The 24,504-nt window shown below is 38.3% G+C and overlaps 1 protein-coding gene across 1 annotated transcript in view; it reads left to right on the top strand.

Annotated features, from left to right (window-relative positions):
* ANXA13 (annexin A13) overlaps positions 1 to 24,504 on the top strand; it is a 103,992-nt gene that overhangs the window by 60,165 nt on the left and 19,323 nt on the right. The window contains exons 7-9 of the mRNA XM_053713205.1: positions 4,567 to 4,635; positions 11,608 to 11,709; positions 13,403 to 13,478. Of these exons, the coding sequence (XP_053569180.1) occupies positions 4,567 to 4,635; positions 11,608 to 11,709; positions 13,403 to 13,478 (247 nt within the window). The remainder of the gene's footprint in view (positions 1 to 4,566; positions 4,636 to 11,607; positions 11,710 to 13,402; positions 13,479 to 24,504) is intronic.

Here is a 24,504-nt window from a genome sequence, read left to right as displayed (position 1 = left end):
TGAACAACCTGGGTTGTCCTTGCTGATTGGTGGATAAATTCATTCACCAATAAAAAAGTGCTGTCCAGAGTACTGAACCCAAAAAAATCTTAGATGCGTTCTTTTTCAAATAAAGATAGCAAGAGAACGAAGAAAAATTGATACTAGGAGTAAATTAGAAAGTTGCTTAAAATTGCATGCTCTTTCTGAATTACAAAAGAAAAATTTTGGGTTCAGTGTCCCTTTAAATACATATTTATATATATATCTGATGATTTTTTGGTAATTATTATTATCAGTTAGTTAAAAAGTGCCAGCAAATTACGCAGCGCTATACAAATAATAAAACATTACAGGGATTACACTTGTAGTTGCAATAATTGAGTTATACAAAAGGTGAGAAATGGTAAAATATATATCTATACAGTGGGGCAAAAAAGTATTTAGTCAGCCACCAATTGTGCAAGTTCTCCCACTTAAGAAGATGAGAGAGGCCTGTAATTTTCATCATAGGTATACCTCAACTATGAGAGACAAAATGTGGAAACAAATCCAGACAATCACTTTGACTGATTTGGAAAGAATTTATTTGCAAATTATGGTGGAAAATAAGTATTTGGTTACCTACAAACAAGCAAGATTTCTGGCTCTCACAGACCTGTGTAATTTTCTTTAAGATGCTCCTCTGTCCTCCACTCATTACCTGTATTAATGGCACCTGTTTGAACTTGTTATCAGTATAAAAGACACCTGTCCACAACCTCAAACAGTCACACTCCAAACTCCACTATGGTGAAGACCAAAGAGCTGTCGAAGAACACCAGAAACAAAATGGTAGACCTGCACCAGGCTGGGAAGACTGAATCTGCAATAGGCAAGCAGCTTGGTGTGAAGAAATCAACTGTGGGAGCAATAATTAGAAAATGGAAGACATACAAGACCACTGATAATGTCCCTCGATCTGGGGCTCCACGCAAGATCTCACCCCGTGGGGTCAAAATGATCACAAGAACGGTGAGCAAACATCCCAGAACCACACGGGGGGTCCTAGTGAATGACCTGCAGAGAGCTGGGACCAATGTAACAAAGGCTACCATCAGTAACACACTACGCCGCCAGGGACTCAGATCCTGCAGTGCCAGACGTGTCCCCCTGCTTAAGCCAGTACATGTCCGGGCCCATCTGAAGTATGCTAGAGAGCATTTGGATGATCCAGAAGCTGATTGGGAGAATGGCATATGGTCAGATGAAACCAAAGTAGAACTGTTTGGTAGAAACACAACTTGTCGTGTTTATAGGAGAGAGAACACCATACCTACTGTGAAGCATGGGGGTGGCAACATCATGCTTTGGGGCTGTTTCTCTGCAAAGGGAACAGGACGACTGATCCGTGTACATGAAAGAATGAATGGGGCCATGTATCGTGAGATTTTGAGTGCAAACCTCCTTCCATCAGCAAGGGCATTGAAGATGAAATGTGGCTGGTCTTTCAGCATGACAATGATCCCAAACACACCGCCCGGGCAATGAAGAAGTGGATTCGTAAGAAGCATTTCAAGGTCCTGGAGTGGCCTAGCCAGTCTCCAGATCTCAACCCCATAGAAAACCTTTGGAGGGAGTTGAAAGTCTGTGTTGCCCAGTGACAGCCCCAAAACATCACTGCTCTAGAAGAGATCTGCATGCAGGAATGGACCAACATACCAGCAACAGTGTGTGACAACCTTGTGAAGACTTACAGAAAGCGTTTGATCTCTGTCATTGCCAACAAAGGATATATAACAAAGTATTGAGATGAACTTTTGACCAAATACTCATTTTCCACCATAATTTGCAAATAAATTCTTTCCAAATCAGACAATGTGATTGTCTGGATTTGTTTCCACATTTTGTCTCTGATAGTTGAGGTATACCTATGATTAAATTACAGGCCTCTCTCATCTTCTTAAGTGGGAGAACTTGCACAATTGGTGGCTGACTAAATACTTTTTTGCCCCACTGTATAGATATATATTTTACCATTTCTCACCTTTTGTATAACTCAATGATTGCAACTACAAGTGTAATCCCTATAATGTTTTATTATTTGTATAGCGCTGCGTAATTTGCTGGCACTGTACTTATTACAGATGTGCATTCGTTTTCGGACGAATGCACATTTTTCATGAAAATTCTAAAGAATGCACCAACAAAAATAAAGAAAACAAAAAAATACTGATGAAAATAATCAGTATTCATTTATTTCCTTTTTTTGTTTTAAAGCGATGGTAAATCCAAGCGTTAAAAAAACACTAGGATTTACCATCACAAAAATCAACTGTAGTTTCATCTTATCTAAAAGCTCTCTAAAGTCAGCGGCACCACTGCCCATGACAAAGCGCTCTTTACCAATGAGGTTACGTTTCCACCTCTAAACCAATAGCCATGCTAAGATGTTAGATGACACGCACGGCTATTGGTTTAAAGGTGGAAACGCCACCTCATTGAAGAGCGCTGTGCTGTGGGCAACCAGAGCCGCTGACTTTATTTTAGCACCCTTTTTTTAATGACTGATGACTGAAACTACAGTTTATTTTTATTGATGGTAAATCCTAGCGAGGAATTATGTTTGGGTATGTGGGCATGTATGGAATGCTGGGTACATGCACCTGGCCTGAGGACTGATGTTTGGGTATAGATTGAATGCTGGGTAAATGCACCTGGCCTGAGGACTGATGTTTGGGCATGTATGGAATGCTGGGTAAATGCACCTGGCCTGAGGACTGATGTTTGGGTATAGATGGAATGCTGGGTAAATGCACCTGGCCTGAGGACTGATGTTTGGGCATGTATGGAATGCTGGGTAATTGCACCTGGCCTGAGGACTGATGTTTGGGCATGTATGGAATGCTGGGTAAATGCACCTGGCCTGAGGACTGATGTTTGGGCATGTATGGAATGCTGGGTAAATGCACCTGGCCTGAGGACTGATGTTTGGGCATGTATGGAATGCTGGGTAAATGCACCTGGCCTGAGGACTGATGTTTGGGCATGTATGGAATGCTGGGTAATTACACCTGGCCTGAGGACTGATGTTTGGGCATGTATGGAATGCTGGGTAAATGCACCTGACCTGAGGACTGATGTTTGGTAATGTATGGAATGCTGGGTAAATGCATCTCTACTGAGGACTGATGTTTGGGCATGTATGGAATGCTGGGTAATTGCACCTGGCCTGGGGACTGATGTTTGGGCATGTATGGCATGCTGGGTAAATGCACCTCTACTGAGAACTGATGTTTGGTTATGCAGTTGTTCAGCTTTATTGATTTAATAGTTATAAAAACGGTGGTTTGAGCATTGGGTGCTGGGAATCTAATCCATTTCAATTAAAATAATTGTTATATTAGCATTTCTCCAGAATCCTACTGATATAACCTGAGACATAAAAACATCGATTTTGACGGTAGATAGGAACCATAGGCCCAACCAGTCTGCCCACATTTCTTTTAAAGTGTAAGTTTAATTAGTTTCTAGGATATCCTTGTGTTTATCCCAGGCATTCCTGAAGTCCCCCACATGTTTGTCTTTACCACCTCTAATGGAAGTTTTTTCCATGAATCAACTGCCCTTTCTGTGAAGAATCTTCCACAAATTACTCTTAATCTTGGTACCTTACAACTAGAGATCTTGCCCCCTTGTTTTGGTGTTGTTCTTTTTGTGAAAAATGCCATTAACCTCAGCTTTATTAAGCCCTTTAATATACTTAAAGGCATGTGAAACACCAATATTTTCCTTCATTATTCAGATAGAACATACAATTTTAAACACCTTTCCAATTTACCTCTATTATCAAATTAGCCTCATTCTCTTGGAATCCTTTGTCCAATGCACTACTGGGAGCTTGATGAATCTGGTGAGCCAATGACAACAGGTATATATGTGCAGCTACCAATCAGCAGCTAGCTCCCAGTAATGCATTTCTGCTCCTGAGCCAACCTAGGTATACTCTTCAAAAAAGAATACCAAGAGAATGAAGCAAATTAGATCACAGAAGTCAATTGGAAAGTTGTTTAACATTACATGTGCTGTCTCAATTATGAAGGTTTAAAGTAAGGTAAAGTTTGACCTTACTGTCACTATAAAAGTTTCATATCTCTATATTTATTTAGGCCACTGAGTCTTTCTTTGTTTTATTTGTTAAGACCATGTTCCATTTTAGTAGTCTTCCTTTGAACAGATTTACTTTATTTATATCCTTCTGGAAATATGGCTTCCTGAACTACACACAATACTCAAGAAGAGGCCTAACTAGCAATCTGTAAAGTGGCATGATACGAGGTAGTTACAGGCCTTAGAGGAAAGTCACAAATAAACATGAGGTGATACCTGAGTAAAAATGATTTTTCTACTCTGTTCTTCTCTATCAACTACCTAAATACATCAGATTCAGTAGCCATAAAGAAAAACAAATTCTTAAAGTTTGCTTGGAGGTGCTTTGCCTCTAGTAATAAATGTTTCTACAATAGAGTAACCATATCTCCCCTGTAAATGCTAAGTTTATAAAACATAACTACTGCCTCCAATTTATCTAACAATGTTTATTCCTAGGCAAACCGTGATGAAGGCCTTAATATTAACGAAGAACTGGCTGGTCAGGATGCCAAAAACTTGTATGAAGTAAGTAGTAACCATAAAATATCAGATGCTGAATATTATGATCCTGGTGCAACAATCAGAAGGAAAAATAAAAACTACAATGATATAGAGTTGCAAATTCTGCCATACAGTACTAGCTTTGTTCTATTATTAAAGTACATAGCAGATAGGAAAATGTCACAGAGTAGCAGCATTTATTAGAAGTATTAACATAACATTTTACTGTAATACGGTGCTCAAAACTGAATTCAATAAATAAGGAGGTAAAATGTGAGAGATATTAAAATCCACTGAATTTATAGCTTTCCCATAGTTATAGTATTAATTTTAGCTTAAAGGGATACTAAACCCAAATTGCTACTTTAATGATAGAGTATGCAATTACTCCTACTATCAATTTTTCTTCGTTCTCTTGCTATCTTTATTTAAAAAGCAGGAAGGTAAAGCTTAGGAGCCAGTCCATTTTTGGTTCAGCACCCGTGATATTGCTTGCTTATTGGTGGCTACATTTAGCAAACCAATAAGCAAGCATAACCCAGGTTCTTAGCCAAAAATGGGCTGGCTCTTAAGCTTTACATTCCTGCTTTTTAAATAAAGATAGCAAGAGAATGAAAAAAAATTGATAATAGGAGTAAATTAGAAAGTTGCTTACATTGCACGCTCCATCTGAATCATTAAATATTTTTGGGGGGTTTAGTATCCCTTTAATATCAGGTCTCAGAATCAGATGTCAAACTTCAAAAATATTCTGAAAGGGACACTGATTTATGCAAGAACTCTGTTACTTGTCTGTCACTTGGCATTTCAGTATTTCATGGCCAAAGGAGCATGTGACTGTGGGGCCAATTTATCAACGGTCTATCCGACATGGTCCGCTCAGTGGATCATGCCCGACAGACATTGATGAATGCACAAGCAGTTCTCCTGCAGATTGGCCGCTAGCAGGGGGTGTCAATCAGCCCTATCTTATAAGATCGGGTGGATTGATTTCTGCAGCCTCAGAGCAGGCGGACCATTTAAGGAGCAGCGGTCTTAAGATCGCAGCTTCATAACTGCTGTTTCCGACGAGCCTGAAGGCTCACACGGAAACGGCCATCAGGGGCCATTCCGTCCTTGATTAATCGGCCCCACTGACTCAGATATTGGAGTTGTCAGATGTTGTTTCCACTGTCATTTTACATTTCAGTACTTCTGGGTAAAAAAACCAAACATGATTCATTGGGGGGTAGTTATCAAGCCGTCAACCTCAAATACCCTGGAATTCCGCAGCGTATTTGTGGCGAGGCTGATTCAGCGTAGTTATCAAGCCCTTGATACCGGCAAAAGTAGAATTTAGTGACGTAAGCTTTCGATCCGCCAGACTCAGTCAGACACAGATCGATTCTTACGTCACTCCAGATGTTCCGCACACAAGTGCGACACAATCTGACTACTTTTGCTAGTTATCAAAAAACTAGCAGGTACGCTCGGCACTTTTCCGGCCCAGCGTACCTGGTTTTCAATCCGCCGCCCTGAAGGCGGCGGATCCCATAGGAATCAATGGGAGTCTGACCATAGCGAAAGTTCATGTTCGCTGCTGCCAGATATCCCATTGATTCCTATGGGAGCTGTCTACACCTAACACCCTAACATGTACCCTGAGTCTAAACACCCCTAATCTTTCCCCCCTACACCACCGCAACTAAATAAAGTTATATACCCCCTAAAACGCAGCTCCCGGAACCCACCGCCACTCTAATAAACTTATTAACCCCTAAACCGCTGCTCCCGGAGCCCACCGCAAGCAATAATAAATATGTTAACCCCTAAACCGCCGCTCCCGGTCCCCGCCGCCACCTACATGATACCTATTAACCCCTATCCTGCCCCCCCTATACCGTCACCACCTATAATAAAGTTATTAACCCCTATCCTGCCAATCCCAGACCTCGCCGCAACTAAATAAATAGTTTAACCCCTAAACCGCCGCTCCCGGACCCCGCCGAAACCTATATTAAACTTATTAACCCCTAATCTGCCCCCCTACACCGTCGCCACCTATAATAAGTTTATTAACCCCTATCCTGCCCCCCCTACACTGCCACCACTGTAATAAAATTATTAACCCCTAAACCTAAGTCTAACCCTAACACCCCCCCCTAACTTAAATATTAATTAAATAAATCTAAATAATATTTCTCTTATTAAATAAATTAATCCTATTTAAAACTAAATACTTACCTTTAAAATAAACCCTAATATAGCTACAATATAAATAATAATTATATTGTAGCTATCTTAGGATTTATTTTTATTTTACAGGTAACTTTCAATTTATTTTAACTAGGTACAATAGTTATTAAATAGTTATTAACTATTTAATAACTACCTAGCTAAAATAAAGAGAATTTTACCTGTAAAATAAAAACTAACCTAAGTTACAATTACACCTAACACTACACTATACTTTAATAAATTATTTCTATTTAAAACTAAATACTTATCTGTAAAATAAACCCTAAGATAGCTACAATATAATTAATAATTACATTGTAGCTATTTTAGGATTTATATTTATTTTACAGGTAACTTTGTATTTATTTTAGCTAGTTAGAATAGTTATTAAATAGTTATTAACTATTTAATAACTACCTAGCTAAAAGAAATACAAAATTACCTGTAAAATAAATCCTAACCTAAGTTACAATTAAGCCTAACACTACACTATCATTAAATTAATTAAATAAATTACCTACAAATAACTACAATTAAATACAATTAAATAAACTAACTAAAGTACAAAAAATAAAAAAGCTAAGTTACAAAAAATAAAAAAAATAAGTTACAAACATTTAAAAAATATTACAACAATTTTAAGCTACTTACACCTAATCTAAGCCCCCTAATAAAATAACAAAGCCCCCCAAAATAAAAAAATGCCCTACCCTATTCTAAATTAAAAAGTTCAAGGCTCTTTTACCTTACCAGCCCTTAAAAGGGCCTTTTGCGGGGCATGCCCCAAAGAATTCTGCTCTTTTGCCTGTAAAAGAAAAATACAACCCTCCCCCAACATTAAAACCCACCACCCCCTAATCTAACCCCAAACCTAGCTAAAAGAAATACAAAATTACCTGTAAAATAAATCCTAACCTAAGTTACAATTAAACCTAACACTACACTATCATTAAATTAATTAAATAAATTACCTACAAATAACTACAATTAAATACAATTAAATAAACTAACTAAAGTACAAAAAATAAAAAAAGCTAAGTTACAAAAAATAAAAAAAATAAGTTACAAACATTTAAAAAATATTACAACAATTTTAAGCTACTTACACCTAATCTAAGCCCCCTAATAAAATAACAAAGCCCCCCAAAATAAAAAAAATGCCCTACCCTATTCTAAATTAAAAAGTTCAAAGCTCTTTTACCTTACCAGCCCTTAAAAGGGCGTTTTGCGGGGCATGCCCCAAAGAATTCTGCTCTTTTGCCTGTAAAAGAAAAATACAACCCCCCCAACATTAAAACCCACCACCCCCTAATCTAACCCAAACCCCCCTTAAAAAAAACTAACACTACCCCCCTGAAGATCATCCTACCTTGAGTCGTCTTCAGCCAGCCGACCATCGATGGAATCGAAGAGGAGATCCAGAGCGGCAGAAGTCATCATCCAGGCGGCGCTGAATAAGTCTTCCATCCGATGAAGTCATCATCCAGGCGGCGCTGAAGAAGTCTTCCATCTGATAGAAGTCTTCATCTAGGCGGCATCTTCAATCTTCATCCATCCGGAGCGGAGCCATCTTCAGACGAGCCGACGCAGAGCCATCCTCTTCTTCCCGACGACTAACGACGAATGGATATTCCTTTAAGGGACATCATCCAAGATGGCGTCCCTTCAATTCCGATTGGCTGATAGGATTCTATCAGCCAATCGGAATTAAGGTAGGAAAAATCTGATTGGCTGATTGAATCAGCCAATCAGATTGAAGTTCATTCCGATTGGCTGATCCAATCAGCCAATCAGATTGCGCTCGCATTCTTTTGGCTGATCGGAACAGCCAATAGAATGCGAGCTCAATCTGATTGGCTGATTGGATCAGCCAATCGGATTGAACTTCAATCTGATTGGCTGATTCAATCAGCCAATCAAATTTTTTCTACCTTAATTCCGATTGACTGATAGAATCATTTCAGCCAATCGGAATTGAAGGGACGCCATCTTGGATGACGTCCCTTAAAGGAATATCCATTCGTCGTTAGTCGTCGGGATGAAGAGGATGGCTCCGCGTCTGCTCGTCTGAAGATGGCTCTGCTCCGCTCCGGATGGATGAAGATTGAAGACGCCGCCTGGATGAAGACTTCTATCGGATGGAAGACTTCTTCAGCGCCGCCTGGATGATAACTTCATCGGATGGAAGACTTATTCAGCTCCGCCTGGATGATGACTTCTGCCGCTCCGGATCTCCTCTTCGGTTCCATCGATGGTCGGCTGGCTGAAGACGACTCAAGGTAGGATGATCTTCAGGGGGGTAGTGTTAGGTTTTTTTTAAGGGGGGTTTGGGTTAGATTAGGGGTATGTGGGTGGTGGGTTTTAATGTTGGGTGGGTTGTATTATTCTTTTACAGGCAAAAGAGCAGAATTCTTTGGGGCATGCCCCGCAAAAGGCCCTTTTAAGGGCTGGTAAGGTAAAAGACCTTTTTAATTTAGAATAGGGTAGGGCATTTTTTTATTTTGGGGGGCTTTGTTATTTTATTAGGGGGCTTAGATCAGGTGTAAGTAGCTTAAAATTGTTGTAATATTTTTTAAATGTTTGTAACTTATTTTTTTTATTTTTTGTAACTTAACTTTTTTTATTTTTTGTACTTTAGTTAGTTTATTTAATTGTATTTCATTGTAGTTATTTGTAGGTAATTTATTTAATTAATTTAATGATAGTGTAGTGTTAGGTTTAATTGTAACTTAGGTTAGGATTTATTTTACAGGTAATTTTGTATTTCTTTTAGCTAGGTAGTTATTAAATAGTTAATAACTATTTAATAACTATTCTAACTAGCTAAAATAAATACAAAGTTACCTGTAAAATAAATATAAATCCTAAAATAGCTACAATGTAATTATTAATTATATTGTAGCTATCTTAGGGTTTATTTTACAGGTAAGTATTTAGTTTTAAATAGAAATAATTTATTATAGTATAGTGTAGTGTTAGGTGTAATTGTAACTTAGGTTAGTTTTTATTTTACAGGTAAATTTCTCTTTATCTTAGCTAGGTAGTTATTAAATAGTTAATAACTATTTAATAACTATTGTACCTAGTTAAAATAAATTGAAAGTTACCTGTAAAATAAAAATAAATCCTAAGATAGCTACAATATAATTATTATTTATATTGTAGCTATATTAGGGTTTATTTTAAAGGTATTTAGTTTTAAATAGGATTAATTTATTTAATAAGAGAAATATTATTTAGATTTATGTAATTAATATTTAAGTTAGGGGGGTGTTAGGGTTAGGGTTAGACTTAGGTTTAGGGGTTAATAATTTTATTACAGTGGCAGCGGTGTAGGGGGGGCAGGATAGGGTTTAATAAACTTATTATAGGTGGCGACAGTGTAGGGGGGCAGATTAGGGGTTAATAAGTTTAATATAAGTTGCGGCGGGGTCCAGGAGCGGCGGTTTAGGGGTTAAACTATTTATTTAGTTGCGGCGAGGTCCGGGATCAGCAGGATAGGGGTTAATAACTTTATTATAGGTGGTGACGGTATAGGGGGGGCAGGATAGGGGTTACTAGGTATAATGTAGGTGGCGGCGGTGTCCGGGAGCGGCGTTTTAGGGGTTAATACATTTATTATAGTTGCGGCGGGGTCTAGGAGCGGCGGTTTAGGGGTTAATAACTTTATTTAGTTGCGGGGGGCTCCGGGGGCGCCGGTATAGGGGGTAGAACAGTGTAGTTAGTGTGGGTGCTTAGTGACAGGCTAGCAATAAAGCTGTCAAAAAGCCGAAGAGCAGCGAGATCGGATGAGTGATAACTCTCACAGTCCGCTGCTCATCGCCCCGTATTTGGTGCGCGGCTTTTTGACAGTTTTTTTGATAACTTAGGCGAAATTTTGCAGGTCCGCAGCGGCGATGGTAGGCGAGCTTAGGCGGGCGTATTGAACCGGCGAAGGCAGGTAAAGTAGACGGCTTGATAACTACCCCCCTTTGTCACTGTCACTTGTCTGCAAAGTATTTAAAGGGACAGTCTAGACCCAATACATAATTTTGATGAACTTATTGTTACATACCAGAGAAGCACCCTGCAACTGGTCCCACATCTATAAGCTTGTAAGAAGTACATGAAACATTTAAATATTCATCATTTGTTAGGAGCCGCAAATGTCCACCTGTTCCGTGTATATTTTAGTATGTTAAGTTTCTCCAATCACTTAACTCATGAATAACTTTTCCTATGCTGATTTGTGCATGTGCAATTTGAAAAAAGCTGTGGGTGGAGCTTGGCTGCTAACAAACGATGATTATTTAAAAGGTTCAAGCACTTCTTACAAGCTTATAGATATTGCAAGATGCTTGTCTGTTATGTAACAATACGTAATAAAGAATAAGCATTGGGTCCAGACTGTCCCTTTAAGTGTAAACAAATCAAGTTATTTTTTTTGTATAATAATTTGGCCAAAGGTTTGAAATGTTGGTAATAATTCTGTGTGAATGGACTATTTATATTTGATAATCTCACTGGAATATGTCTTTTTTATTATTTTATTTGGAATGCTGTTTTTTTGTTAATCATTTCATCACAGCTTTTGGTACAAGTCAGTATTGTGCAGTTGGTTGGCACCTAGTTTTCCCTTGCAAGAGAGAAAGTTTGTGGAACTATATAAATAATGTGTTAATGAAATTCCTGCTTTTATAGGGATATAATAATGGTAAAAGGAAACATCCGATTAAAGGGTGGAAGGACATTTAAAAATTAGACCAAGAATTTTCATTTATGATTATTTCTTTTTCCAAGGCAGGAGAAGGTCGATGGGGCACAGAGGAGTTGGAATTTAATGTTGTTCTAGCAACAAGAAACTACATGCAATTAAGAGCCACCTTTAAAGCGTATGAAATTGTAAGTAACAAATAAGTCAGTTTAATTTATTGTAAATCATGTTAGCTGTAAAATAATAAATAATACAAAAAAAAAATAATATATATGAAAGAAAATCCCAGATAAAAGTAACAGTAAACTAAGAAAGATAAGCACTAAGCTGAGGGACGGATATCACTTAATAGTTTATCCTATGGGATGGTCATGGTACACACTTAGGGGCCGATTTATTAATGTGCGTGCGGACATGATCCGTTGTAGCCAATCATGTCCGCCCCACATCGATAAATGCCAACAGCGTACAAGAAATAATGCAATAATAAAATGTTCTAACACATTACAGTAAAGTCATTATTAGACATTCATGATTTAGACAGAACATCTTTCCAATTTACTTAATTTATTTAATTTGCTTCTTTATTTTCTTATCCTTTGCTGAAAGGTTTATCTAGGTAAGCTCAGGAGCAGTAAAGAACCTAGGTTCTAGCTGCTGATTGGTGGCTGCATATATATATAAATATATATATATACATTAGCTCACCCCTGTGTTCAGTTATAAACCAGTTGTGCATTGCTGCTCCTTCAACAAATGATACCAAGAGAATGAAACAATTTAAAGTTAACTGGAAAGTTGTTTAAAATTGTATGTTCTACCTAAATCATGAAAGAAAATTTTTGGTTTTCATGTCCCTTTAAGGAAGTCATTTTCTTGATTGAATTAGCTGTCAGTAAGCTGTCTCTTCTCTTTGGTTATGTTGCTTCAGTGAAACTCTTGTAAACCCCCCGTAAAAACGTTATTACAAATCCCGTGAAATGTCTGTTTCTAACACTTTTTCACTTGTGTAAATTGATTTCCCTACTGTATAGTGTATGTTAACTGAGGGTTTTCTACTAGTTTCAATGGCAGCTCTTCTGATGGTTTGGATAAATTTAGAAAAAAAGCAAAAAGTCACCCAAGCTTCCATTACCATGAAAATTCTGATAGATTGGAAAGTGACCTTTAAAGGGACATTATACACTAGATTTTTCTTTGTATAAATATTTTGTAGATGATCCATTTATATAGGCCATACAGTTTTTTTTTGTTTGTTTTTTTAATGTGTAGTTTTGCTTATTTTTAAAAAACATTGCTCTGATTTTCAGACTCCTAAACAAGTCCCAAAGTTTTAGGAGAATACTGATGTATACCTAATCCAGCTTGCTCCTGTTTGTGTAAAGGGTCTTTTCATATGCAAATGAAGGGGGAGGGGGGAGTGTCTGCTATTTACCACTTGCAGTGGGTGTTCCAGCTACCTTTTTAACAGAGCTAAACTGGGAGCTTCTAAGTAAGTTTTTAAATGGTTTTATACTGGATTTTTATATCAGTATCTGTGCATCTTATTCTTTATAGTAGTGTCTATTACATGCAGTTATATGAAAATGAGTGTATACTGTCCCTTTAACTTTTAAAGGGACATAAAAGGTACAGAGTAACAGCTACTATAGTATAGCCAAAAAAATAAATGCCAGTTGGCGCTATGTGGATGTACACAGCACCACCACAAATTGGTAAGTATGCTCTGTACTATCATGCAGTGTCCTCTTATGTGCACCAGGCATAAACATGCTGTGTCAATATATTTAAAAAAAATATACAGAGAAAAATTCCTATATACGAGCAATCCCACAGCTTCTAATAATTATAACTAACTAGGTGTTTTCCATTTGTTTTCAGCTCCATAAAAAAGACATTGAGGATGTAATTAAAAGTGAAACATCTGGAAACTTGAAGAAAGCTTATTTAACAATAGGTAAACTGATTTGTTTTAACAAATATTCTCTTTCTATATTTATGTTCTCTCACGTCATGACAGCAAATTAAGTAGTATTCTGTACATCTGGGTAATTACTTAGGCCTCCACTTAAAAGTATGAAATCTGCTTCTCCCTTTCCTGTTCCTTTATCCTTCTAAGGGCCACACATGAGTCTCTGAAAGCTTTCAGGTCACCTAGCTTGCTGCACAGTCGTGGTTACGAGGGCAGCAAGAGGTGCAAAGCTCCCCCAATCTTGTATTTTGCTCCCCCATTGAGCTGAGGAGAAGAGTAAAAAAGGTAAAAAATGACTACTCCCCATCCCTGTTATTTTAGACAGGCCACGTCCCACAACTACCTAACCACACCACCAGATCACCTGACCTGGAACACCTGTGACTCCACCTCAACTAGTAACTTTTTTCTCTAATTGGTAAACTACAGTGGTATTTTCCCACCATTGCATATATTTTGCTAATTATATAGTCTTATATAATCCTCCTACAACACTCCCAAACCTTGTCCAACCCCTCTCATGGCTTCCCTGGAGATGCCCATCGTACACCCGCAGCCGTGCCCCTTTGCCCACAAGTCCCTTTCTCATCAGCGTCCCCAGAAAGCCTTTAGGAGGTGTTCAGAAATATGCAATTTGTATATTTCTTTCTTCGAAGGCAATTTATGTGAGATGTGACATCGCCAGTATAATCAGACGTGACACAGTATATACTGATTATTAAGTTCATCTTGATAGCACTTAATTTAAAATGAGCAGCAGAATATTTTCCGGCAAATTTCAAAGTGAATCCAGCCCCTCCGTATCATATGATAGCCATCAGCCAATCACAAAATGCATATATGTATATACTGTGCTCTTTTGCACATGCTGAGTAGGAGCTGGAGCCTCAGAAAGTGTGCATATAAAAATAATGTGCACTTTTGATAATGGAAAAATAAAGTTTTTTTTTTAAAAAATGGAATGCTTTATCCGAATCATGACATTTTAATTTTGACTTTAGTGGCCCTTTAAATCACTATGACACATTTACGTTCTTCACTTCTTATATGCCGAGTATATGTTTGAGTGCTACTCAAAAGAAAGTGTATTAGAAACAAATAATATATGGGCAACATACTTTTTCATGTCAGTGTTTAGTATTTTACTGGAGAGCCTAATATTTCAGTAAAATATTTATAAAAACTAACAGCTAGATTATGAGTTTTACGTTATGAGCGGCTCGGTGCTAACTAGCAAGTTATTGTCACCGCTCACCTCCCTATAGCGCTGCTATTACAGGTTTACAAAAACCCGGCGTTAGCAGGCAATAAGTGAGCGTTGAGCAAAATTGAGCTCCATACCGCACCCAAATACCAGCACTGCTTTGAGCTGGTTTTACGTGCTCGTGCACGATTTCCCCATAGACATCAATGGGGAGAGCCAGCTAAAAAAAAGCCTAACACCTGCAATAAAGGAGCGTACAGCTCCGTAACGCAGCCCCATTGATTCCTATGGGGAAAGAAAGTTATGTTTACACCTAACACCCTAACATAAACCCAGAGTCTAAACACCCCTAATCTGCCGCCCCCAACATCGCAGACTCCTACATTACACTTATTAACCACTAATCTGCTGCCCCGACATCGCCGCCACCTACCTACACTTATTAACCCCTAATCTGCCGCCCCAATGTCGCCGCCACCTACATTACACTTATTAACCCCTAATCTGCTGCCCCCGACAACGCTGACACCTACCTACACTTATTAACCCCTAATCTGCCGTCCCCAATGTCGCCACCACCTACCTACACTTATTAACCCCTAATCTGCCGGCCCCAATGTCACCACCACCTACCTACACTTATTAACCCCTAATCTACCGGCCCCAATGTCGTCGCCGCCACCTACCTACACTTACTAACCCCTAATCTGCCGCCCCTAACATCGCCGCCACTATACTAAAGTTATAAACCCCTAAACCTAACCCTAAGTCTAACCCTAAACCTAACACCCCTAACTTTAATATAATTAAAATAAATCTAAATAAAAATTACTATCAATACCTAAATAATTCCTATTTAAAACTAAATGCTTACCTATAAAATAAACCAGAAGCTAGCTACAATATAAGTAATAGTTAGATTGTATCTATCTTAGGTTTTATTTTTATTTCACAGCTAAGTTTGTATTTATTTTAACTAGGTAGACTAGTTAGTAAATAGTTATTAACTATTTACTAACTACCTAGTAAAAATAAATACAAATTTACCTGTAAAATAAAACCTAATCTGAGTTACACTAACATCAAAATCAATTACATTAATTAAATACAATTAACTAAATTAAAAAAAACCCACTAAATTACACAAAGTAAAAAAGAAATGATCAAATATTTAAACTAATTACACCTAATCTAATAGCCCTATCAAAATAAAAAGCCCCCCCAAAATAAAAAAAAAACCCTAGCCTAAACTAAACTACCAATAGCCCTTAAAAGGGCCTTTTGTGGGGTACTGCCCCAAAGAAATCAGCTCTTGTTACCCAACAGTAAAACCCACCACCCACACAACCGAACCGCCCAAATAAAATCCTATCTAAATAAACTTAAGCTCCGCATTGCCCTGAAAGGCATTTGTATGGGCATTGCCCTTAAAAGGGCATTTAGCTCTTTTTCCGCCAAAATCCTAAGCTAAAAATAAAACTCACCCAATAAACCCTTAAAAAAACCTAACACTAACCCCCGAAGATCCACTTACAGTTTTTGAAGACCCGACATCCATCCTCAACGAAGCGGCAGAAGTCCTCATTAAAGCCGGCCGAAGTCTTCATCCAAGCGGGCCGAAGTCTTCATCCAAGCCGGCAGAAGTCTTCATCCAGACGGCATCTTCTATCTTCATCCATCCGGCGCGGACACGGCTCCATCTTCAAGACATCCGGCGCGGAGCATCCTCTTCAATCGACGTCTCTTTCAGAATGAAGGTTCCTTTAAGGGACGTCATCCAAGATGGAGTCCCTTAAATTCCGATTGGCTGATAGAATTCTATCAGCCAATCGGAATTAAAGGGTAAAAAATCCTATTGGCTGCTGCAATCAGCCAATAGGATTGAGCTTGTATTCTATTGGCTGGTTGGAACAACCAATAGAATGCAAGCTCAATCCTATTGGCTGATTGGATCAGCCAATAGAATTTAAGCTCAATCCTATTGGCTGATTGCATTGAAGAGGATGCTCCGCGCCGTATGTCTTGAAGATGGAGCCGATTAGCGCCGGATGGATGAAGATGCCTTCTGGTTCTGGATGAAGACTTCTGCCGGCTTGGATGAAGACTTCGGCCCGCTTGGATGAAGACTTCTGCTGGCTTCGATGAGGACTTCTGCCGTTTCGTTAAGGATGGATATCGGGTCTTCAAAAACTGTAAGTGGATCTTCGGGGGTTAGCGTTAGATTTTTTTTAATGGTTTATTGGGTGGGTTTTATTTTTAGCTTAGGGTTTGGGTGAAAAAGAGCTAAATGCCCTTTTAAGGGCAATGTCCATACAAATGCTCTTTTCAGGGCAATGGGGAGCTTTGTTTTTTTTAGATAGGATTTTATTTGGGGGGTTTGGTTGTGTGGGTGGTGGGTTTTACTGTTGGGGGGTTGTTTGTATTATTTTTTTAAAGGTAAAAGAGCTGATTTATTTGGGGCAATGCCCCACAAAAGGCCCTTTTAAGGGCTATTGGTAGTTTAGTTTAGGCTAGAGGGTTTTAATTTTGGGGGGGGGCTTTTTTATTTTGATAGGGCTATTAGATTAGGTGTAATTAGTTTAAATATTTGATCATTTCTTGTTTATTTTGTGTAATTTAGTGTTTTTTTTTGCAATTTAGTTAATTGTATTTAATTAATGCAATTTATTTAATTGTAGGGTAATGTTAGGTGTTAGTGTAACTCAAGTTAGGTTTTATTTTACAGGTAAATTTGTATTTATTTTAGCTTTTTTTAGTAACTATTCAACGTAGTTAACATAAATATAAACTTACCTGTAAAATAAAAATAAAACCTAAGATAGCTACAAAGGGTTTATTTTACAGGTAAGTATTTAGTTTTAAATAGGAATTATTTAGTTAATAATAGTAATTTTTATTTAGATTTATTTTAATTATATTAAAATTAGGGGTGTTAGGGTTAGACTTAGGGTTAGGTTTAGGGGTTAATAACTTTAGTATAGTGGCGGCGATGTTAGGGACAGCAGATAATGGGTTAATAATAGTAATGTAGGTTGCGGCGATGTTAGGGACAGCAGATTAGGGGTTAATAATATTTAACTAGTGTTTACGATGCAGGAGTGCGACGGTTTAGGGGTTAATATGTTTATTATAGTGGCAGAGATGTCCGGAGCGGCAGATTAGGGTTTAATAACTTTTATTTTATGGTTTGCAGTGTGGGAGGGCCTCGGTTTAGGGGTTAATAGGTAGTTTATGGGTGTTAGTGTACTTTTTAGCTCTTTAATTATGAGTTTTATGTTACAGCTTTGTAGTGTAAAACTCATAACTACTGACTTTCAGTTTATGGTATGGATCTTGAAGGTATGTGCTTTTTCTCTCACTTTTTGGCCTCCATTGAAAAAGGACTTTTTGAAAGCTGCGGTAGTTACTTTGCGTTACGGCCAAAAAAGTGTGCGGTACAGAAATAACTGCAAGACTCGTAATACCAGCGGTAGTGAAAAAGAGCCATAACGCTGCGTTTTCACTCATACCGCAAAACTCGTAATTTAGACGTCTGTAATTAACTGGTGAGATCTAGTTCAAGACCTGATTTTGGCATACGGCTGTTGGGCTATGGGGCTGTAGGTTTGATCTGAAGACTGATATGGGCATATAACTGACAGGTGCTGTAGTTTGTAACCCCACCCCCTGGCAGCCATATTGTCAGAAATTGATATTCAAAACAGCAGTGGAAACGTCTCACCCACACAGAACAGCACCAAAACAAAAATTCTCTGCTTGCTCCATAGATCCATTGTAAGTAATGAAGCAAACAGTGAAAAGACAGCAGCAATACTGATAGATAGTACAGTTTCATATATTTACATATATTTATACTGTATGTGTGTGTGTGTTTTTATGTGTGTACATATGTATTTATGTATTTATATATGTATATATGTATTTACAGACATATATACACATATAAACACATAAACACGTATGTATACATGTATAGATATACTGTATATAAGTGCATTAGAGCCCTTTGCAGTCAAGTAGCTGAAAACATAAAAACTCATATTTATGTAATATTCTTATTTAATAAAGTGTTTAACTATGTATTTACTGTAAATATTTCACATTCCAATGTTCTTTACATAGGGGAATATTTGAAACGTCAGCTATATATAGCAATTTGTATTTAAGAATAAATAGAACATTTTCTTCTATGCGAAGAACATTAGAATGTGAAATACTAATATTTCATGTCGATTTAGGGTAGACGTGATCGGGTGTGCATGCGAGTATGGTTGTTAGGTGTTTTTTTCCACTTTTCGTGCTCCATTGAAGTCTATGGGGGTATACATTAACGCAAGATCAATTTTTGAAGTTTGGCTTTTTTCCCACGTTGGGTTAAAACTCGTGATAAAACGTTTTACTTTCAAGGGATTAGTCAACTCCAAAGCAGCAATGCACTACAGGTTGCTAGCTGAACACATATGGTGAGCCAATAATAAGAGGCATATGTATGTAGCCACCAATAGGCAAAGTTTCCTTGTGTAAGAGCAGGACCAGCAATGCCCTAAGATAAGAAATAATTTGATAATAGAAGTACATTTAGAAGTGTCTTAAATTTCCTGCTCCAAAACAAGGAAGTTTAGTTTTGACATTCAATTCTCTTTACTGTTTAAAAACAGGCACTGAACCATTATGTTCTTTTTTCCATCTAAAAGAGACTTTAGAGTGCTTTGCTTTTGATGTTGCTGGGCAACACTGATTGGTTGCAATATAAACATTTAACAACCAAACACAGGTTGGTCAGGTTTATATAACATTAGCTCGGTCAGGTTTATAGTATTAGCTTGGTCAGGTTTATATAGTATTAGCTCGGTCAGGTTTATATAGGATTAGCTTGGTCAGGTTTATATAATATTAGCTTGGTCAGGTTTATATAGTATTAGCTTGGTCAGGTTTATAGTATTAGATCGGTCAGGTTTATATAGTATTAGCTTGGTCAGGTTTATATAGTATTAGCTTGGTCAGGTTTATATAGTATTAGCTTGGTCATGTTTATATAGTATTAGCTCGGTCAGGTTTATATAGTATTAGCTTGGTCAGGTTTATATAGTATAGTATTAGCTTGGTCAGGTTTATATATTATTAGCTCAGTCAGGTTTATATAGTATTAGCTTGGTCAGGTTTATATAATATTAGCTTGGTCAGGTTTATGTAGTATTAGTTTGGTCAGGTTTATATAGTATTAGCTCGGTCAGGTTTATAAAGTATTAGCTCGGTTAGGTTTATATAATATTAGCTTGGTCAGGTTTATATAGTATTAGCTTGGTCAGGTTTATAGTATTAGCTCGGTCAGGTTTATATAGTATTAGCTTAGTCAGGTTTATATAGTATTAGCTCAGTCAGGTTTATATAGTATTAGCTCGGTCAGGTTTATATAGTATTAGCTTGGTCAGGTTTATATAGTATTAGCTTGGTCAGGTTTATATAGTATTAGCTCAGTCAGGTTTATATAGTATTAGCTTGGTCAGGTTTATATAATATTAGCTTGGTCAGGTTTATATAGTATTAGTTTGGTCAGGTTTATATAGTATTAGCTCGGTCAGGTTTATATAGTATTAGCTTGGTCAGGTATATATAGTATTAGCTTGGTCAGGTTTATATAGTATTAGCTTGGTCAGGTTTATATAGTATTTGCACGGTCAGGTTTATATAATATTAGCTTGGTCAGGTTTATATAGGATTAGCTTGGTCAGGTTTATATAATATTAGCTTGGTCATGTTTATATAGTATAAGCTCAGTCAGGTTTATATAGTATTAGCTCGGTCAGGTTTATATAGGATTAGCTTGGTCATGTTTATATAGTATTAGCTTGGTCAGGTTTATATAGTATTAGCTCGGTCAGGTTTATATAATATTAGTTTTGTCAGGTTTATATAGTATTAGTTCGTTCAAGTTTATATAGGATTAGCTTGGTCAGGTTTATAGTATTAGTTTGGTCAGGTTTATATAGTATTAGTTTGGTTAGGTTTATATAGTATTAGTTTGGTCAGGTTTATATAGTATTAGCTTGGTCAGGTTTATATAGTATTAGCTTGGTCAGGTTTATATAGTATTAGCTCAGTCAGGTTTATATATAGTATTAGCTTGGTCAGGTTTATAGTATTAGCTTGGTCAGGTTTATATAGTATTAGCTTGGTCAGGTTTATATAGTATTAGCTCAGTCAGGTTTATATAGGATTAGCTTGGTCAGGTTTATAGTATTAGCTTGGTCAGGTTTATATAGGATTAGCTTGGTCAGGTTTATATAGTGTTAGCTCAGTCAGGTTTATATAGTATTAGCTCAGTCAGGTTTATATAGGATTAGCTTGGTCAGGTTTATAGTATTAGCTTGGTCAGGTTTATATAGTATTAACTCGGTCAGGTTTATATAGTATTAGTTTGGTCAGGTTTATATAGTATTAGCTTGGTCAGGTTTATATAGTATTAGCTTGGTCAGGTTTATATAGGATTAGTTTGGTCAGGTTTATATAGTATTAGCTCGGTCAGGTTTATATAGTATTAGCTTGGTCAGGTTTATATAATATAAGCTTGGTCAGGTTTATATAGTATTAGCTTGGTCAGGTTTATATAGTATTTGCACGGTCAGGTTTATATAATATTAGCTTGGTCAGGTTTATATAGGATTAGCTTGGTCAGGTTTATATAATATTAGCTTGGTCATGTTTATATAGTATTAGCTCAGTCAGGTTTATATAGTATTAGCTTGGTCAGGTTTATATAATATTAGCTTGGTCAGGTTTATATAATATTAGCTCGGTCAGGTTTATATAGGATTAGCTTGGTCATGTTTATATAGTATTAGCTTGGTCAGGTTTATATAGTATTAGCTCGGTCAGGTTTATATAATATTAGTTTGGTCAGGTTTATATAGTATTAGCTTGGTCAGGTTTATATAGTATTAGCTTGGTCAGGTTTATATAGTATTAGTTTGGTCAGGTTTATATAGTATTAGCTCAGTCAGGTTTATATAGTATTAGCTTGGTCAGGTATATATAGCATTAGCTTGGTCAGGTTTATATAGTATTAGCTTGGTCAGGTTTATATAGTATTAGTTTGGTCAGGTTTATATTGTATTAGCTTGGTCAGGTTTATATAGTATTAGCTCGGTCAGGTTTATATAGTATTAGCTTGGTCAGGTTTATATAGTATTAGCTCGGTCAGGTTTATATAGTATTAGTTTGGTCAGGTTTATATAGTATTAGCTCGGTCAGGTTTATATAGTATTATCTTTGTCAGGTTTATATAGTATTAGCTTGGTCAGGTTTATATAGTATTAGCTCAGTCAGGTTTATATAGTATTAGTTTGGTCAGGTTTATAGTATTAGCTTGGTCAGGTTTATATAGTATTAGCTCAGTCAGGTTTATATAGGATTAGCTTGGTCAGGTTTATAGTATTAGCTTGGTCAGGTTTATATAGTGTTAGCTTGGTCAGGTTTATATAGTATTAGCTCGGTAAGGTTTATATAGTATTAGTTTGGTCAGGTTTATATAGTATTAGCTCGGTCAGGTTTATATAGTATTAGCTTGGTCAGGTTTATATAGTATTAGCTTGGTCAGGTTTATATAGGATTAGTTTGGTCAGGTTTATATAGTATTAGCTCGGTCAGGTTTATATAGTATTAGCTTGGTCAGGTTTATATAATATTAGCTTGGTCAGGTTTATATAGGATTAGCTTGGTCAGGTTTATATAATATTAGCTTGGTCATGTTTATATAGTATAAACTCAGTCAGGTTTATATAGTATTAGCTCAGTCAGGTTTATATAGGATTAGCTTGGTCATGTTTATATAGTATTAGCTTGGTCAGGTTTATATAGTATTAGCTCGGTCAGGTTTATATAATATTAGTTTGGTCAGGTTTATATAGTATTAGTTTGTTCAGGTTTATATAGGATTAGCTTGGTCAGGTTTATAGTATTAGTTTGGTCAGGTTTATATAGTATTAGTTTGGTCAGGTTTATATAGTATTAGTTTGGTCAGGTTTATATAGTATTAGCTTGGTCAGGTTTATATAGTATTAGCTTGATCAGGTTTATAGTATTAGCTTGGTCTATCCATCTATTCGATCTATTGGGTTCTTGTAAAGCACGGCTATTCACCCGTAAGGGTCTCAAGGCGCTGAGGGTTGCAGTTCAGTCGAAGAGCCAGGTCTTGAGGTCCTTTCTGAACTTAGTTAGGGCGGTAGCTTGTCTAAGGTGCAGCGGGAGGGTGTTCCAAGTCTTGGCAGCCAGGTGAGAGAAGGATCTGCCTCCCGCTGTGGTATTCCTGATGCGGGGGATGACAGCGAGGGCTTGGTCGGCCGATCGAAGTTGTCTGGCAGGGGTGTAGAAGGTAACGCGGTGGTTCAAGTATTCGGGACCGATGTTGTGGAGGGCATTGAATGCGTGGGTGAGAAACTTGAAGGTTATTCTTTTGTTGATGGGGAGCCAGTGCAGGTCCGGCAGGTATTTGGTGATGTGGCATTGACGAGGGATGTCAAGGATTAGTCTGGCCGAGGAGTTCTGGATGCGCTGTAGTCTCTTTTGGAGCTTGATGGTGGTGCCGGCGTAGAGTGCGTTACCATAGTCCAGTCGACTGTTGACGAGGGCGTGAGTGACAGTCTTCCTGGTCTCGGTTGGGATCCATTTGAAGATCTTTCGCAGCAGGTGAAGTGTGTGGAAGCATGCAGAAGAGACAGCGTTGATTTGCCGGTCCATGGAGAGCGATGAGTCCAGGATGATGCCTAGATTTCGTGCATGGTTGGTGGGGGTTGGAGGGTGTCCGAGGGCTGTGGGCCACCAGGAGTTATTCCACGTGGATGTGGTGGGGCCGAGGAGGAGGACTTCGGTCTTGTCTGCGTTCAGCTTTAGGCAGTTGTAGTTCATCCAGGTGGCGACTGCTGTCAGCCCTTCATGGACGTTTCTCTTGGCGGTGGTGGGGTCACTGGTGAATGAGATGATTAGCTGGCAGTCGTCGGCGTAGGAGACGATGTTGAGGTCGTGTCGTCGGGCGATGGTGGAGAGAGGGGCCATATAGATGTTGAATAGGGTGGGGCTCAGAGAAGAGCCTTGGGGTACACCGCAGCTGATTTCTGTGGGCTTGGAGGTGAAGGGTGGGAGTCTAACTTTCTGGGTTCTGCCAGTGAGGAAGGAGGTGATCCATTCCAGGGCTTTGTCGCGTATGCCGGCATCGTGTAGTCGGTTGCGGAGGGTGGGAGACAGTGTCGAATGCTGCTGAGAGGTCTAGGAGAATGAGGTCTCTCCTCGATCGAGTAGGGCGAGGATGTCGTCTGTGGCGGCAAGGAGGGCGGTCTCGGTGCTATGGTTGCTCCTGAAACCGGATTGGGAGGTGTCCAGGGTGTGGTTGGCTTCAATGTAGTCAACGAGTTGTGCGTTGATGGACTTCTCGATGACTTTGGCCGCAAAGGGGAGCAAAGAGATTGGGCGGTAGTTCTTTGGATCATTGGGGTCAGCCGTGGTTTTTTTCAGTAGGGGTTTTAATTCTGCGTGCTTCCAGTCATCCGGGAAGGTGCCGGTTTTGATGGAGCAGTTGATGGTGCTGCAGAGCTCGGGGGAGATGGTGTGAACCGCTTTGTTGAAAATGTGATGCGGGCATGGGTCCGAGGGTGCTCCGGAGTGGATCCATCTCATGATCCTGATGGTGTCCTCTGTGATGAGGGGGCTCCAGATGGTCAGTGGGGGGTAGGCAGTGGTGTATTTGGGTGAGGTATCGTGGGAGTTGGTGGGTAGGCGGTGGTGGGTGAGTTCTGGGGCACGAAGCTGTGATAG

Source organism: Bombina bombina, chromosome 5 (assembly GCF_027579735.1).
Source record: "Bombina bombina isolate aBomBom1 chromosome 5, aBomBom1.pri, whole genome shotgun sequence".
Classification (NCBI taxonomy): Eukaryota; Metazoa; Chordata; class Amphibia; order Anura; family Bombinatoridae; genus Bombina; species Bombina bombina.
Note: the sequence above shows the minus strand (reverse complement) of the source record. Positions and strands in the feature narration are given on the sequence as shown.